At 53.4% G+C, this 15894-nt stretch overlaps 2 protein-coding genes and 1 pseudogene across 3 annotated transcripts in view; 1 reads left to right on the top strand and 2 right to left on the bottom strand.

The window, feature by feature from the left end:
* Positions 1 to 23: 23 nt before the first annotated feature.
* LOC102880955 lies at positions 24 to 1861 on the bottom strand (annotated as a pseudogene).
* Positions 1862 to 3812: 1951 nt separating this feature from the next.
* Positions 3813 to 11416, bottom strand: PLOD3 (procollagen-lysine,2-oxoglutarate 5-dioxygenase 3). The gene is made up of 19 exons (XM_006918589.3): positions 10840 to 11416; positions 10379 to 10470; positions 10102 to 10238; positions 9843 to 10006; positions 9587 to 9699; positions 9354 to 9417; positions 8775 to 8872; positions 8314 to 8415; positions 8010 to 8135; positions 7699 to 7820; positions 7305 to 7409; positions 7066 to 7191; positions 6662 to 6803; positions 6460 to 6573; positions 6200 to 6268; positions 5614 to 5718; positions 4966 to 5112; positions 4597 to 4722; positions 3813 to 4264 (listed from the first exon to the last, which is right to left on the bottom strand). The coding sequence occupies exons 1-19, from the start codon at positions 10961 to 10963 to the stop codon at positions 4109 to 4111; spliced, it is 2232 nt and encodes a 743-aa protein (XP_006918651.1). The 5' UTR covers positions 10964 to 11416; the 3' UTR covers positions 3813 to 4108.
* Positions 11417 to 11867: 451 nt separating this feature from the next.
* Positions 11868 to 15894, top strand: part of ZNHIT1 (zinc finger HIT-type containing 1) — a 6567-nt gene continuing 2540 nt past the window's right edge. Inside the window, exons 1-2 of one of the 2 annotated variants that reach the window (XM_006918588.3) lie at positions 11868 to 11999; positions 15712 to 15882. In XM_006918588.3, coding sequence (XP_006918650.1) covers positions 11978 to 11999; positions 15712 to 15882 — 193 coding nt within the window. In that variant the 5' untranslated portion in view covers positions 11868 to 11977. Of the gene's footprint in view, positions 12000 to 15480; positions 15883 to 15894 lie in introns of both variants that reach the window. The other variant, XM_006918587.3, reaches the window with a different exon arrangement.

Genomic DNA, 15894 nt, shown 5'->3' with positions numbered 1-15894 from the left:
ACAGACAAACACCGCAGGTCTGTTTCTGCCTTTAATTCCACTCCCCCAACCTTAGTCACCTAGGGGGCTGGGGAGGGGCTTGGAGGCGCAAGTGTGCCTAGGTGAGAACGAGGTGCCTGTTGGCAGGGGCCCCATAGCGCGCCTTGTGCTCTTGGAACAGCCCCGTTAGCCCACGTAGAGGGTGTTGCAGCACCTCCACCTGCGCCCAGCTGCACCCGGATCGGGGCCCCCACTGTGGGCAGAACAGGAGGCAAGAGGGTGGTCACTGGGATATCCCCCCACCCCGGACCAGACTCCCCGTCCCCTTCCTGCCCGCTCACTGCGATTGTTGGGGACAGAGGTCAGAGCCCTAAAGGTTGTCAAAGGCCAGCCAGAGGTGGTGCACTGCCAGGCAGCCAGGATTTCAGGCCCCAACCAACGACCTTTACCACCTGGCCTGGGGAGCGTGAGAGCGCCTGAGCTCCGGAGGCGAGGGCGGAGGGCAGGCCAAGGCTCACCGATGGTGTAGATGGGTGTGCGGAAGGTCAAGAGGAGGCCCAGGCGGCCTTGGAACAGCGTAGGGCCACACACAGCAGAAGCTGCAGGGCTTCCTGTGCCCTCCACACTCAGGAGCCCAGCGGATTCGGGAACTATTGGGAGAGCTCGTTCTCCCCAAAAGAGAAGACAGGCACCAGGGAGGCCCTGTGGGAGCAGAGGTATGCCTGATTCTGGTCCCCAGGGGCACAGGGCAGCCTAGGAGTTCTCTGGCCACTAGCCGCTTTCTCACCTGTGTTTCAGTACCAGCTTGACAAATCCCTTCTGCTTCTGGATTTGCAAGCTCAGCGCTCCAGGCTTTGCCTCCAGAGCCTCCTCCAGCCCTCCCACAACTAGGACTGCCACCTAGCTGCCCCAAGGCAGGGACAACAGATAGGTGGTGATGGCCTTGTTAGAGGACACCAAATGTGGGAGGGAAGAGCTGGAGGACCTGGGGCCTGGGTCTTGAGAAGAGAGAGGGAGGAGGGCACCAGTTAGGTAGAGCTGGGACCAGGAGCCCTCAGATGGGAGTGAGAGTTGACAGCAAAAACTGGGGGTCTTGTGGTGGGGCTCCTCCTTCCTCACCACTACACATGATTAGTCCCAGAAGAGAGGGAAGTGAAACCGACAGGGCAACATGAGCAGGTGGGGTTGGTGGCCTCTGTGCAGAAGTTGCCGAAGGCTCCGGCAACCAGGATGCTGTGAGGGTGGAAGCCGAAGAGGTAGTTATGGGAAGGATCCAACTCTGTGGTTTTAACCAGCTGAAGGGCAGAGGGTGCACACCCAACCCTGGCAGTGCGTTTAGACGTTTGCGGATGACCCTCAGAAGAGTCTATTCTGAAACCCTGTCCCCATTTCAGCACACTGTTCCTGGGGACGCTCACCAAGATGGAGAAGTAGTCCAAGAAATGTCTCCAGATGACCCAGTTGTAGACCCCGGTAGATTGGCGGCCTCCCGCCTGTGGTGCGTCCTTATCTCTAGACCAGGGAGAGGACCACTAGGATCCAGGCTTGGCCTAGAAATGCAAGGAGCATTTCTAGGCCAGGCACACCTGGGCTGAAGGACGGGGGATGAAGAAGGGGTGTCTCAGGACCCAGGGATCTCCTCATTGTCTCCCTCTTCCCTGTCTCCCTCTCCCCTGTCTCACCTAATTACTTTTCACTCCTTCATGGACCCTGGAGATCCCTGCCTCACCTCCCTCCCTTGCAGTAATGGAGAAGCAGAACTCCAGATGCATGGGTGGGGTCAGGTCCAGGGCTTCAGGGACTCACCCAGCCCCAAGAAGACCCATTGCAGGACAGCAAACACTTGGAGACACTGGCAGAGGTGGCTGGAAGAGGCTGGCATTCTGTAGAGGGAAGTCACATAGGCGGCCACCATAGGCTCTTAAGCACACCCCTTTTTGGGCCAACCCATTGGCCCTGACCCCTGGCTCTGGTTCCATCCAGTTTCTGGCCCCTTTGCTGACTTGCACACTAGACTTTAATGAGCCCCAGCAAGGAAGAACTAACAACTAACTGAGCTCATAGAAGTGAGCATGGGTGTGGCCAAACAGCTTGCGGGTGAGTAAGATGTTTGGCCTTAATGGAGGTCAGAACCTCTGGCCTGTGTGAGAAGCCCACTGGCAGAGGTCTGGGAAAGTGGAGGTTTGCCAGAGTGGTGTGTACCATGAATGGCAGGGGGCCCAGACATGAGTGAGAACAGTTTGAATACACCTCAGTCACCAGGCCGGGCCCCTAAGGAGCAGCCTATGACTCTTGGGGAGCTGCTCTAGGGGGAAGGGTTTTGTGGGGAAAGCTAGGGATTGGTGAGCTCCTCAAGAAAAGGCCCAGTGTGCTATGGGCATATCCTCCAAGTGGGCTAGGGCCAGTCCTTACTGTCACCATGGCCCTCCCAACAGCGACCAGAGGCTTGTGGCAGCTGGCACCTTCTCCAGCCAGGTCAGAGAATGCCACCTCTTTAGGAAAGTCTGACAGACATCCCATTGGGTGCCTTTGTCACATACTCTTCCAGCATAAAATACTTTCTATCATGGTAAATTTTCTTTTTGGCTTAAAAAACAAACATTTATTTTTCAGAGATTACAGTAGCTTTCTGATTAAGATCTCCACTAAGCTGTAAGCAACAAAAAGGCAGGTAATGTGTTTATCACTGCAGCCCTAGTGACGGGTGCCTGGAAGATGGGAGATGTTTTGTAGATAACAGACGGGAGATGCTTTGTAAATGAATGGACCCAAGCTTCCATGCCCAGGACCTACTGCGCAGGCTGGTCCACCCTTCATGTCCCACTCTCATGCAGGCTTCCTCACAAGAGATATTTTCTTCTGTCCCTGCTCAGCCCACTTCCATCCGTAGGGCACGTGATGAGGGTGGTGGGGACCGGGGTGAGATGAACTTAAAAGTCTGGCCAGAGAGATGCTCAGTCCACATGGTAAGGTGACCCACCCACTTAGGCGATCCACCCTACTCCCCACAAAGGAAGACTTCATGCACGAAGTTTTCCTAGGAGTCTGGGCAGGAGGCAGGAATAAGACGTGGATGGCAAGTGAGGTGTTGGAGGCAGAAAATGTCCTGGGACAGATGAACAGGTCTGTTTGGATTTTAAAAGGCTTCTGCAAGGGACCAGTTGGAAGACAAATTCAGGAAGGTAGGCTGGTGCAAGGCTGGGAAAGATCAAACTGAAGGGGCTATCCTCAGGGCTCCTCAAGGGATCTCAGCAAGGGCTGATGGTCCCCTAGATGTTGGAAGCAAGACCTGCTCTCAGGAGGTCTCTCTCCTCTTTTCCAATCTTGCTTCATATTCCTCTTCCAGGAAGCTTTCTTAGAATGACTCACTAGGGCTTCCCCTTTCCTGATACCACCCAACTAAAAGCTTAGGTCCCAGAAGCCACAGTAAGGCCTCAGCTGCCTTCCCTTATAGGACACATGCCTCCAGGAAGCTTTCCTTCCCTGAGCACTGTCCCTGAAGCCCAGCTCAGGGCTTTGCCGCCTTAATGTAAAGGAGAAGATGCTATCAAGTGATGAATCGGGGAGAAGAGTGTGGGAGCTGGCTTTCATCTGAACCTGATAGTAAAGTCTGTTTGTTTGGCCCTTCTCAAGCACTTCCCCAGCTCAGGCAATAAAGGGCATTGAGAAATAGGATCCAGGGAAACTTCTAGGTTCCCATACTGTTCTAACATTTTGCTTCTTCTGCCTTTTCTTCTCTGTTCTTTTTCTTTGGAGTGACTCCAGTTCTCCCTCTGCTCTGGGTGGCAGGAGGGGTACGGGGTCATTAAGTAGATGAAAGATGATAAATGGACTCAAGAGTTACAAATCCTCCTTTATTGGGAGGGAGGCTGAGAAACAATAAGTTATCACACAGGGAACCCTACCGAAGCCCCCTCCCTGCAAACTCTTGGGAGCTGAGGGGAGGAACAAGGGGGCTCTGGGAGCTTCCTGAGAGAGCTGTGTGTGTATGGGGGTGGGAGAAGGTGACACATTCAGTCCCAGACACACCAAACTACACTTAGGAAGCGAGGAGCCAGACAGACCCCCTCCAAGGAGGGGGACACAAGAAGGCACAATGGCAGGAGAGGTTTGACAGAGTGGTCGAGTGTCAGGGGTCGACGAAGGACACCATAATGTAGCGAGTACCCCTGGTGGTGGGCAGCCCTTCGTGGTAGTGGGTAAGACGGCCAGGGTGCAGGAGCCCCCAGCCCTTCCGTGGGGCTGAGACCACGCAGTCATAGCGTAGGAAGCGGCAGCCGCCTCCCTGGGAAGGGGAGAAGGGGACAGAAGGAGAGAGTGAGCAGACATGGGGTTTGGGGACAGGCAGATACAAGGGCGTGAGAGGTAGACCAGAGGGATAACACCCTGTCTGCCTGGGGCGATGGCAGACAGGGAGATGCAGGAGGTAGGGGGAGGCAGCCAACCTGGAAGCAACTGGGGAGAGTATACCAGTAAAGTAACTGGGAAATGTGCAGAGGGCAGGCCAGGGGCAGGGAGGGCAACTGAGGGCTGTATGCAGGGCTGTAAGGGGAAGGGATGCAGGGTTCCAGGGAAAGTGTGGCAGCACACTGAAGTGGGAGGGCGCTAGGGGCTCACCTCATAATCCAGGCCCTTGTGGTTGAGGGCAACATTGAGAGTGAAGGTGGATGAGTCGTGATGTGGCCGCAGAGAGGGCTGTTCATCGGGCCGGTAGCGGACCACAAAGTTCATCACTGCCCGAGTCTATGCGGACATGATGAAAGAGGCTGAAAGGATGGCCCTCAGGTGCAGGGGGCCTTCTAAGGAGGTGACAGCCCCTGTCCAGTGAGGGGGAGTTGCTGTAGGGGTTAAGCAGGCCCCCGCCAGGGCTGCCCTCCTGTATATCTCTTTGTTACAGGGATTAAATGGGCACTGCGTGGAGACTTCCAGTTGGGACTGGGGTGTAAGACGATGGAGCGGGCAGGGGTAGCAGGAGCAGTGGCCTACCTTGGTGTGGTAGCCTGGGAACAGACTCTCGGTCATGGGTCCCACATATGTCCTCAGCAGCTGCAACCACTGGTCCTCATAGCCAACCTGCTTCATGTGGATGTCCACGGTGGGCACATTCTCATAGCCTCCAGCCAGCCTTGAGTCCTGTGGGCAGTGGGCACTGAGACCCTGACAGAGCAATGCCAGCCTCTTTCCTCCTCTTGCTCCCAGGTCTTAAAGCCTGTGTTCCCTCATCTAGAACAGTCTCTTCCACTTCTTAGCTTGACTCCTATTGGCTCTTTAAGTCTCAGCTGAGATGTCATCTCTTTTGCAAAGCAATTTGGTCCCTTCATGTCTGGGTCAACAGCCACTCCTGTGGCTACCATAGCACTCAGATTGCTGCTGCTACTGACAGCCACAGTTGAGGGGGCAGAGTTTAGCCTGCACAACCCATCAATGCACCTGTACTGCCTAGGTCAATGGCTGGCATCTAAGACCTTCCCAGTAAGGATTTCTTAAATGAATGAGTGAATAAATGAATGCAGTTGTGCCCCTTGTGAGCCCCATCTTCCTTGGGGACTCCTCTCTGTTCTCACTCTCCCGGTACCATTTTCACCACCCTCCTCCTGGAAGCCCTCCCTCCTCCCCTGTCCTAGTCCCTCTTACCTCATGTCGGCCTCCTGACCACTGGCCGTAGTGCTCCATTTCCTCTACCAGCTCATCACACATTTGGTCTGACAGCAGAGGGAACCAGTACACATCTGGGCATGGCTAAGAACAGGGCAGGGAAGAACAACAGGGCTGGGTGACACTCAGGAAGGGACTGGCAGCCAATGGAGGTGAGAAAAAGCCAGGAGCAGAAATGGAAGCCAGGAGACGAGAGAAGCTGTGGTAATGAGGATCTGAGTGTGGGGATGGGCCACAGCAAGGCCTGGGCCACAGAGAGTGGCTGAGAACATAGCACAAATGGCAGGAGGATCCTGGAGCCCTAGGTTCTGGGACAGTGTTTTCAAACTTCTTTATAAAAATGCCACTTTGCCTATAACACCAATATATCTAATAGACAAGAGAGGCTCACTGACTAATTTGGGATGAGGGCTGAAGGTCTCTCTTATCAGCCTTTGCCTTCATCTTGCCCAAGCAGAAAACCCTAAGGCACCTGGAGGAAGTCAGTTTGGAAACCACTAATCCAGGCAGTGGACCCAAGCAGTAATGGCCATCAGGGTGGTCAGGGATCCTGAGCAGGGCTCACCTGTTCCACAAGTCCCTCTCCTTCAAGTGCCAGGCTGTAGTTCTCATGAATGTACTGCTCTTTCCAGTCCTGGAGGGTAACAGGGAAGTGTACCTTGATGTGTGTCTTCTTCACTTTATCTGGTCCCACCCAGGAAGCCCCAGGCCCTGGACCACCCACTCCCTGGGCAGTAGCACATCCTGCAAGTGTGTGCTAGCCCTTGTTTGTCCTCCTATAGTGAAGTGCATTCGTGTTCTCTGAGCGAGGGGTCCCCCACTCACCAAGGGGTTGTCAAAGATCTGCCAGAGGTCTGGATGCAGGTGGTCTGTGTCATACCGGGAAGTGGCCAGGAGGCGGCCAAATTCATGCTGATTGCTGAGATGGAGGAAAATGCCCTGGAGTGGGGGTAGGGTGTGAGGAGGAGATAAGAGGTGGCTGCCTCCCAGCACCCCTCCCAGCATTGGGTTCAACTGCCCTACTCACCTTGTCCCGCCATGTCTTACAGAAGGCCATGTCTGGGTCAGTGTCGCTGCCCGAGAATACCTCCCTCTGGGGCAGCTCTGTCCTCAGGGTCTCCCCCTGGATCACATATGCCTGGGAAATGTAGGGCACATTCCACACGCCCCTGGAGGTACCCACACTAGGATCAGCTGTGTGGGTGGCCCTGGCAATTCTGCCCATTTCATCCCGGTAGCCCCTTCCCTCAGGGCACCCCACTCTCTGAGCCCAGAGGCCCTCTCAATTCCGCTGTTAAGCACCGCTGCTCATAACCCTCTCATGTCCTGCTCCACAGTCAGCTACTACCCCACAGATGCACCAGACCCCTGAGACTGGGGCTTTGAGAGAGGGTGGGAGAAAGAGGTGGCTGCATCCCCAGCAGGACTCACACTCGCTTCCGCTGCACCAGCTCCACATAGTCCTCAGAGCGTGCATAGTACTCATCGGGGCTCAGGGCTCCCCAGAAGTTGGACCACAGCTTCCCGTGGCGGGATAGCATGGGTGCTATGACCTTCCTGTGAACAAGTGGAGATGAAGACTGCGCAGAAGTGACCCCTATGCCCATGGAAGGAGCTGGAGGTTCCTGGGGAGCTACTTGGGGGCCCTCTGGCTGAGCCAGGCAAGTGACCTGTTCTCTTCAATGAGAATACGCAGGGTCTTGGGGTTGGTGATGACAGCATCAGCGTCCAGGCTGAAGTAGAATTCACACTCAGGGTCCTGCCGACAACTGTCCCTGGAGGTGAAAGACCAACAGACAAAGCAGCTGAAGCTGGAGCAGGTAGGTGGAGGAGGGGACTGCAGAGGGAGTGGAATTCTCCCTCACTTTGGGACCCCCAAGATCTCCAGTCTGTGTAAGAGGGGCAGGGGAGGGACAACACATGTGGTGGCTGAGGCCAGCACGCTGGAGGCCCTAAAAAGCTGGATGGTAGATGGTAGAGGGAAGAGTGGTACAGAGGGAGGCAGCCTCACTACCTCCTAGCTCCTTCACCCCAACCTGTCCTTCCCACCCAGGGCTCACTCACATGGCCATGTCCCTGGCCTCTCCTGGGGTCAGGGCCTCCTCTGGGCCCACCAGCTTCACAGCTGAGAAGTGGTTCTGGAGCTGGGGCCATGAGTCTGCAATGTGGGGCTCATGGTACACCTCCTGGGGATGGGGGGAAAAAACGGGGCTGCTGAGAGGGCAGAAAAGATGATGTCTGAGGAATGGGAGAGGGAAGGTGGTAAGTGAACAGGGTATAAGAAGCCATCTGGGTGAGGAGGCAGGAGTTCTGATCAGGGCAGGGGCAGGGTCTCTTGGGAGGGCCCCCAGGGAGAGGCTGCCAGGGCATCTCACATTGTTATGCAGAAAAAGGGTGATTCTGTTGGGGGGATAGTCCAGAAGCATCAGCCGCTGCAGGAAGCGGGGCAGGAATGGGGTAGGCTGTTCCACAAACACGGCCAGAAGCACCCGGGGGGGTGGCTGGAAGATACATGACGGGGCTCAGAGGAAAGCCCAGACCCCTACCTGGTCTGTCTTCTACAACTCTGCCAGGTTTAGGGGGCCTCAGGAGCTTTGCCCCGCACTGCTGCCCAGCATGCTCTCCCTGCAACCCCTGCTTCAGTGTGCTCTCCTGCCCCACCCTGGTACCCCTCCTCACCTTCCCCCCCGGGAGTGTCCTCCGGTCCAGATCACAGAACCCACAGCCTCCCTCAGGAGTCCAGCCATTGGGGACATAGTTTCCCAGGTAATTCAGCTGGAGCTGTTGGGAGAGGTGGGGAGAGGCTGAGGCAGAGGAGTTTAGGGCCAGAAGTGAGGAAGGTCAGGTAGACAGACAGGAAAAGGGCAAGAGGGGGAGCAGTGGATACTTAGAACCTCTCCTAGCACCTCTACTGCTGGGGCTGGAGAGGACTGACTGCTCAGAAGGGCTGGAGGTACCCAGGGGCTCGGCTAGGTCTGGGGCAGGGACAAGTGCTGGGACAGGACTGACTGGGGCAGGGACTGTAGGGCCAGGTCTGGGACAAGGGTAAGGGGCTGGAGCTGGAGCCAGGTATGGGACAGGGGTTGGGTCCTGGCCTCAGGGGCAGGGGCTGAGGCTGAGAGTATGAGCCATTGGAATACCTTAGTGGGACCATTCCCATGGACCACAACAGGAAGCGTGTCATAGGCTACATTCCGGATACGCACACGATTCCGATCAAACTTTAAAATCACTTCATCTAGGGAAGAAACGCTGGGCTTTAGACTCCATTCCTCTCAAAGCTGCCAAGCAGCAGGTGCTTCTAAATATGGAGGAATCCAGCTTCTCTGCTGCCACACTAGAGAGGTCTTCCACTTACTACCTGTGTAAACTGGGCAAGTCACCAGCCCCTCAGAGAGGCAGTTTTCTAATCTGTAACAAGAGGATAACCGCAGATGCCCCCGCTTTGTAGGATTGTTGCATTACATGAAATTACAGAAGTAAAGCCCCTGGCCCAGGGCCTTGGCACACAGTATGTTCCATAGATGTTAGGTATGACTGTCACTGCTTTTACTACTACTATTAGCACAGTGCAACCTTATCCATCATCTATTTACATGTCTGATGAAGTTAACACAAAGGTGAGTTGAAGATCACCCTAGTTCCACTAGAAGCCCCTCTCTACTTCAGTACCCCTAGCAGCCTCTGTCATTGCCCCTTCTGGTTGCCTTTCTTCTCACCTAAAGCCCCATTAAGATTCTGAAAGATCCGAGATTTATGATCCAGATTAAGGCTGAGTTTCTCCTGGATGGGATGAGAGGAGGCAGTTAATTCAAGAGGGAGTGGGAGATCATTTCTCACTCTTTTCTCTTCACATCTTCCCCCAAAGCCCCTTTACCCCTTCTCTTCCATTCAGCCTGAGGCCTGACACCCCCACAGAGTTGTAGGTGGCCCCCCCTCTGTCCCTCCCTACTCTCAGTCCTGGGTCCAGGTAGAGTCGAGTGTAGAACAGCTGATCATCATCATCATCCTTGTACTTCCACTGGTGGACGATTTGGTGGATGGTGGGCGCAAAGCCGATGAATCCTGTGGGGGGAGTGGAAATGTTGATTTCAAGACTGCGGGGGTCCCACAGACCTGTCCCCACTCCCTCTCTGGCCCTCGGGCACCTGGAACACTCCATACCCCACACCTCTTGGTCCTTCTGCCTCAGGCTCTCTGCCACTCACCACCAGAGTTGAGGAAGCGCTTCCCCGTGCCCACCTCAGGGTACTGCTCTGCCAGCCCCCACTCAGGCCAGCAGAAGCCCTCTGCAGAGAAGAGCAGGCGGCTGCCACTCTGGATGAACTTCTTCAGCAGCTCTGAGGGGCTGCCAGCCAGAATCACATCATAGCTGGCAAGGAAGGTAAAGATGAATAAGACAGCTACTAGGAATCTAAGTATCCTCACCTCCTCCTTCTGTTCACTTCTCCCATTTTTCTCTTTTACCTGTCCACAAACATGATGACCATATCCTCCCGGTCTGCATATTTTTCCATTTCCTTCTTTAGCCACCTGACCTTCTGTCCTCCACCGACTGTTCGGGCCACATCACCCCCTCGCCACTCCTCTCCTAGGCCCAGGGTCTGTCAGGGAGATCACCATGCCAGGGAAGAAATTCAGGTGGCCAGGCTCACCGTGGGGCCCCAGGCATCCATCTCTCAGCCCACTCCTTCTGGAAATGCCCACTCAGCTATAGCGGCCTTGAAGGCATTCCTCTCCTCACCCGCACTGTGTAGTTGAAGAACTCAGCGGATCGCAGGAAACGCCGGTATCCCTCCGTCTGGGCCGTAGCCACGGTGATCACCAGCAGCTTCTCTGTCACCAGTCGGGAATTGGCACTGGGGACCCACTCACCCAGCTCACTGCCCCACGAGCTCCATTCACCGCAGGCCCCCTTTCCCTCCCTCAAACTCTGCTACCGTGACTTCTTTTTTCTCAATCCCTCTTAAACCCTTCCCCCAGGGAAACTTCGACCCCAATGAGAGCTATGAGAGCTGGATAGGAGTGACACCCAGGAATTTCACGTCAATTCGCACGAAAAGGCTGGAAACCTTAGCTTAGGGTGGGGAGTGAGCAGTTCGTACCCTAGGAGTGCGCTGGGCGTGGAAGAGGTCGGCGGTCCCCCCTCGAAGACCCGACCGGCACGTTACCACGGAGCCCAGTCGGCCCTCCCGGGCGTCTTACCTAGGTTGACAGGGTTGCCGCCCCGGGGACGGTCGGAGGCGGAGGCCGCCGAAGGCGGCGGCAGCAGCAGCAGCAGCAGCAGGAGCAGGAGCAGGAGCTGGAGACTTAGGCCCCAGGAGGCCATGGCAGGAAGCGGGCGGAGACGGCACACAGGCCCGCACAGGGCTCCAGCTGCGCGCCTGGATCACAGCTACCGAGCGGGCTCTAAGAAGGGGACGGGGTCCGCTATGCCGCCCACTGCGAGAAGGAGCAGGGCTGGGGCACCGCCCTGGAAAAAGTGCGTAGCCGGAGGCTACAGAAAACTCTATGCCGGCGCCTGAGACAAGGCGAGAATTGTCCAAGGGCGCGAGGGCTGCGCGGAGCTAGCGGAGGGGACGCGGGATCCGGAGGCGGGAGAGGGGCGGGGGCTTGGGGCGGGGGCTTTGGCCGGCGATCGCGAGCTGAGGATTTTGGTCAGAGCCAGCCCGGACCACTGCCCGCCTGACACATGAGGAAACTGAAACCCGCGGGGAGAGGGGAAGTGACCCCTTGCGGGTCCGACGGGACTTGGAGGCGGGTCTTTGCTCCAGCCCTGCCGGGGCAGCCGGGAGGAAGATTGGAGAGCTAGGCGTTCGGGGCGCGCGGAGCAGGGACAAGTGGAGGAGCGGGGGGTAGGGAGGGAGAAGGTCGAGGAGTCTGAGACCCTGGGGGAGCTAGGGGTTGAAGTTTCGGCAGAGGGTCACCAGTGACCTCTCGGATTGCCCACTCAAGTTTGCTCACTTTCTTTGGAAGTCCAGACCATTATCTCTACTGCCCCGGGGAGAAGCTCCAGGGGCTGCCTTTATGATGATGGCATCTATAGAAGGACCAAAGGAAAATGACATTTCTCAAAAGACCACTGGCACCACCTCTTTAAAATGACCCATTTCAGGGATCCCACAAAATATACAACTACACTGAGGCCGGAAGTATTTTTGCCCCTATAAAATATGGCGGAAAGCTTTCTGGTCTCCAAGGGAACATCTCGCAATGAGTTAAGGCATTGGAATTATTCTGCGCACGCGTAGAAGCACACACCGCCGGAAGTGATGTATCCTTATTAAAACAAGTGGTTTAGCACGCGTGCGCAATAGCATCTTCCGTCCGCTGTGTTGTGGAAATGGTGGAGAAGAAAACTTCAGGTATGTGAGCCCCCGGGTGTTGGCTGCCTTCCTCTTCTCAAACCTGAACCTGGCCTAGGATTTCCTCACTCAGTTGTTAGTCTCGAATCCTCTTTCCAGCCCTCGGGTCCTGGCGTTGAGGGACTCCCCCATACCATCTATCTGTTCACGTTTTATTGATGTCCGCTCAAAGCCGGGCGCTGGGGATGGAGAAAGGAAAAAAGATCTTTCTCTTCCTAAACTGGCTTTCTGGGAGGGGGACAGACATGCAGACCTACCATTGCGTTTCAGAATGACAGGTACTATGGCAGAGGGACGCACAGCGCCTGGGCGCAGGAAGGAGTGGCATCCAACCCAGCTTCTGGGAAGGAGGGAACCGTGAAAGCTTGGAAGGGAAGAGAATGCTTGGACTGAGGCTTGAAAGTCGAGTTAGGTTTCACTTAGTGCAGGTGCGCGGGGACTCATTTCTGGCAGCAGGAACCGCAAATGCAAGGGCAGGAGATCAAGAAAAAGCAAGTCGTTTAGGAAGCCAAGTTCACAGTTCCAGACTTGCAGAGGAATAGTAAAAGAGGCTGGAGGGCTGGAGAAAGGCACACTTGAATGGTATTAAATACACTGCCGAAGAGTTTGAACTCTGAGGGTAGTGGAGAGCCATTAAGGACTTTTAAGGCAGGGGAGTGACCGAAACAAATTTATCTTTTAGAAAAGCAGTTCTGGCTTCAGTGCAGAGGATGGATTGCAGCGCTATCCAATGTAACTCTGTGGGATGGTGGAAATGTTCTTAATCAGCACTGTTCAGTATGGCAGCCATTAGCCACAGGTGGCTGTTGCGCATTTGAAATGTGGCTAGTGCAACAAGGAACATTTATAATTTTATTTATTTTATTTATTTTAAATGAAATAAAATGAAAAATTTTTTTTGTTCTAATTTATCTACATCTAAATTTAAATAAGCACATGCGACTAGTGGCTACTTTATTGGATAGTACAGGTCTAGAGGCTGGAAGGCCAGTTAGGAAGCTGTTTCGTAGTCCAGATAAAAAGAGATGAGGGTCGGAACACTTCCAGATTGACTTGTAATATAAATCCAGCCATGTCACTTTCTTAAAACCCCTCACCGGATTTCTATCACCTTCACCATAAAAATCCCCAAATCTAAATTCCTTTAGATACTTAAAGACTCTTAATGGTCTGACTGACTTCATATCCCACCCCCACACTAAGATACTCTATATACCAACCATACAGAACTTCATTTAATTTAATGAAGGCACCACGGTCTCCCATCCAGATATTCTCTCATACTAGTACCAAGGCCTGAGACAACCTTCCCTCTCCCCCAACCAGGTTAACTTCCATTCATCAGTCAGGCCTCAACCTGGACTTATTTTTCTCTGGAAAATCTTTCTGACTCCCTAAGGCTGGGCTAGGTGTTTCTGTCATGTGCTCTGTGGCACTCTGTACTTCCCTATACTAGCATATACTATGCTGTACCATGCTTGTTTGTTTGATCATTTGTATTCCCTGCTAGATGGTAGGCCCTGGTTGCAGTCCCAGAGCCTAGGGTACCACCTGGTTCTTGGAAAAGAGGCTGTATAGTGCAGTGATCAAGAGCATGTTTTTTGATGGTGGGAAGTTCGCAGTTTGAATTCTGATCCAGCCATGTACTAGCTATACGAACTTTAGTAATCTGAGGATGATAATGATACCTGTTTCATAGGGTTATTTATTGTAAGGGTTAAAGGAGTCTATTTACACAAATTGCTTTGTATAGTGCCTGGCTCCTAGTTCATGCCCAGTAAGTGTTAACCACTGGCACTGATGTTATTAGTATGGTTATAGGCACTCAACAAGTATTTTTTAATGAATAGAGAGATATTTTGTGTAGAATTGTCATAACCTGGTTAACAGCTGATATGATAACAGAGAGGTTTAAAATAACTCCTAGATTTTTGGTTTGGCTGTCTGCATAGATGGTTCCAACCAGTTAAAGAAAGTCTCCAGGAGGAAAAGCAGACTTGGGTGGGAAGATTTTTAATTTTGAGTTGCAGTGTCAATGGAATCAGCAGGTAGTTTCCTGCAGCCGGTTAAACAGTCAATTTTGGAGCTCAGGAGAAGGTTCTGGATTGAGAGGATCACTTTTGGAATTATTTGCTTGTGGGTGAGAGAGCCCTGTGTTTGAATTTGAAATCTCAAGAAGAGTTTATAAACCAAGAAAGAGAACAGGGACAGCTGTCTCCTTAGAGGCAGAGAGAAAAGGCAAGGTGGGAGGCAGAAGCATAGCCAGAGATGGAGAAGAAAAACCTGGAGTCATGTTGAGGAAGCAGATGAAGGAACTCTTTCAACCCAAGGAATATATAGTCAGCACATTCTCAGAAGGTAGAGAACTCAAGTAAAATGCACACTGGACTTGGCCCTAGTAGGGCACCGGTGTCTTGAGTGTGAGTGGTTCTCATCGAATGGTACTCAGTTTGCTGGGGGTTGAGGAATGGTTGGAGATGAGGAAATGAAACATCACATGGACCACACTGTCAAAGAAGAGTAACTGAAGTTGGGTAGACGCAAGAGTGTTTAGCAGGTTTTTCCACTGAAGGGAAAGTGCCAGTTAAGGAAGAGAGATTGAAGATGCAAAAAAGAGGAGAAGATTCAGCTTGAAGGTGAAGAGTTAGGTTTAGCAGTGGAACTTGGTGTGTGTGTCGGGGGCGGGGGGAGGTGCATCCACTTCGAATGGAGGGAGAATAGGTGCCCGTGCAATTATGATTGAAGGTGGACTGAAAGATGAGCATCTGCACATGTCAGTGGCCCATTTCCTTTGAGGTAGGAAATAAGAGGGCTGAGCATGAAAGCAAAATGCATTAAGGTCCCGATGGAGCCTGGAAGCCCTGAGTGTACAGTGATTTCCATTAACATGGTTGTGTGCTTCTGCCAGCAGTGAGAGGTCTCCAGGAGGCATTTCATTGGTTGTGTCTGGGATTGGGAGAAAAGGCTGGGGCCAAAGGGATGGAAAACAGATACGAGTGACCAAAATAGCAGTCTTAGTTAGCTGTGAAGGAAGCAAACCAGAGGAGCTGATATATAGCAGACCCCTCTTTTCTGCGCGGGGTAAGTTCCAAGGCCCCCAGTGGAGCCTGAAATCGCAGATAGCACCGAACCTTATACATACTGTTTTTTCTATACATACATATATTTTACAGCTTCTTTTTGTCATACCTGAATTGCCAACATCACTGCCCTTGCACTTCCGGGCCATTATTGAGTCAAATAGGGTTACTTGAACACAAGCACTATGATACCACGACAGTAGATCTGATAATTGAGATGGTTACTAAATGGTTAACGGGCGGGTAGTGTACACTGCCTGGATACTTGGACAAAGGGATGGTTCAAGTCCCAGGGAGGATGAAGCGGGCTGGCATGAGATTTCATCATTCTACTCAGAACAGTGCACAATTTAAAACTTATGAATTGTTTATGTCTGGAATTTTCCATTTAATATTTTTAGGTGATGGTTGACCACAGGTCACTGAAACTGTGGAAAGCAAAACGCCAGATAAGGAGGAACTACTGTATTGGTAGAAGATGTAGGGGCCAAGGGCTTGGTGACTAGGATGAGATCAGAGAACCGTGGCTCCACACCCAATGGACATCATCCATACACTGCCCAGAGCTGAGGTCACCCCAGCTTCTCTCTACTCTGTGCCTCCCTTAACTCTTCTGGCCCTGCCCCATCTAGTTCGCTCCCAGGATCCTGGACAGCGGCGGGTGCTGGACAGGGCAGCCCGACAGCGCCGCATCAACAGGCAGCTTGAGGCCTTAGAGAATGACAACTTCCAGGATGACCCCCACGCAGGACTTCCCCAGCTCGGCAAGAGACTGCCTCAATTTGATGATGATGCAGACACTGGTGAGGCGGGTA

This window comes from Pteropus alecto, unplaced genomic scaffold (genome assembly GCF_000325575.1).
Source record: "Pteropus alecto unplaced genomic scaffold, ASM32557v1 scaffold68, whole genome shotgun sequence".
NCBI lineage: Eukaryota > Metazoa > Chordata > Mammalia > Chiroptera > Pteropodidae > Pteropus > Pteropus alecto.
The sequence above is the reverse complement of the archived record's forward strand: the minus strand, read 5'-3'. Positions and strand labels throughout refer to the sequence as shown.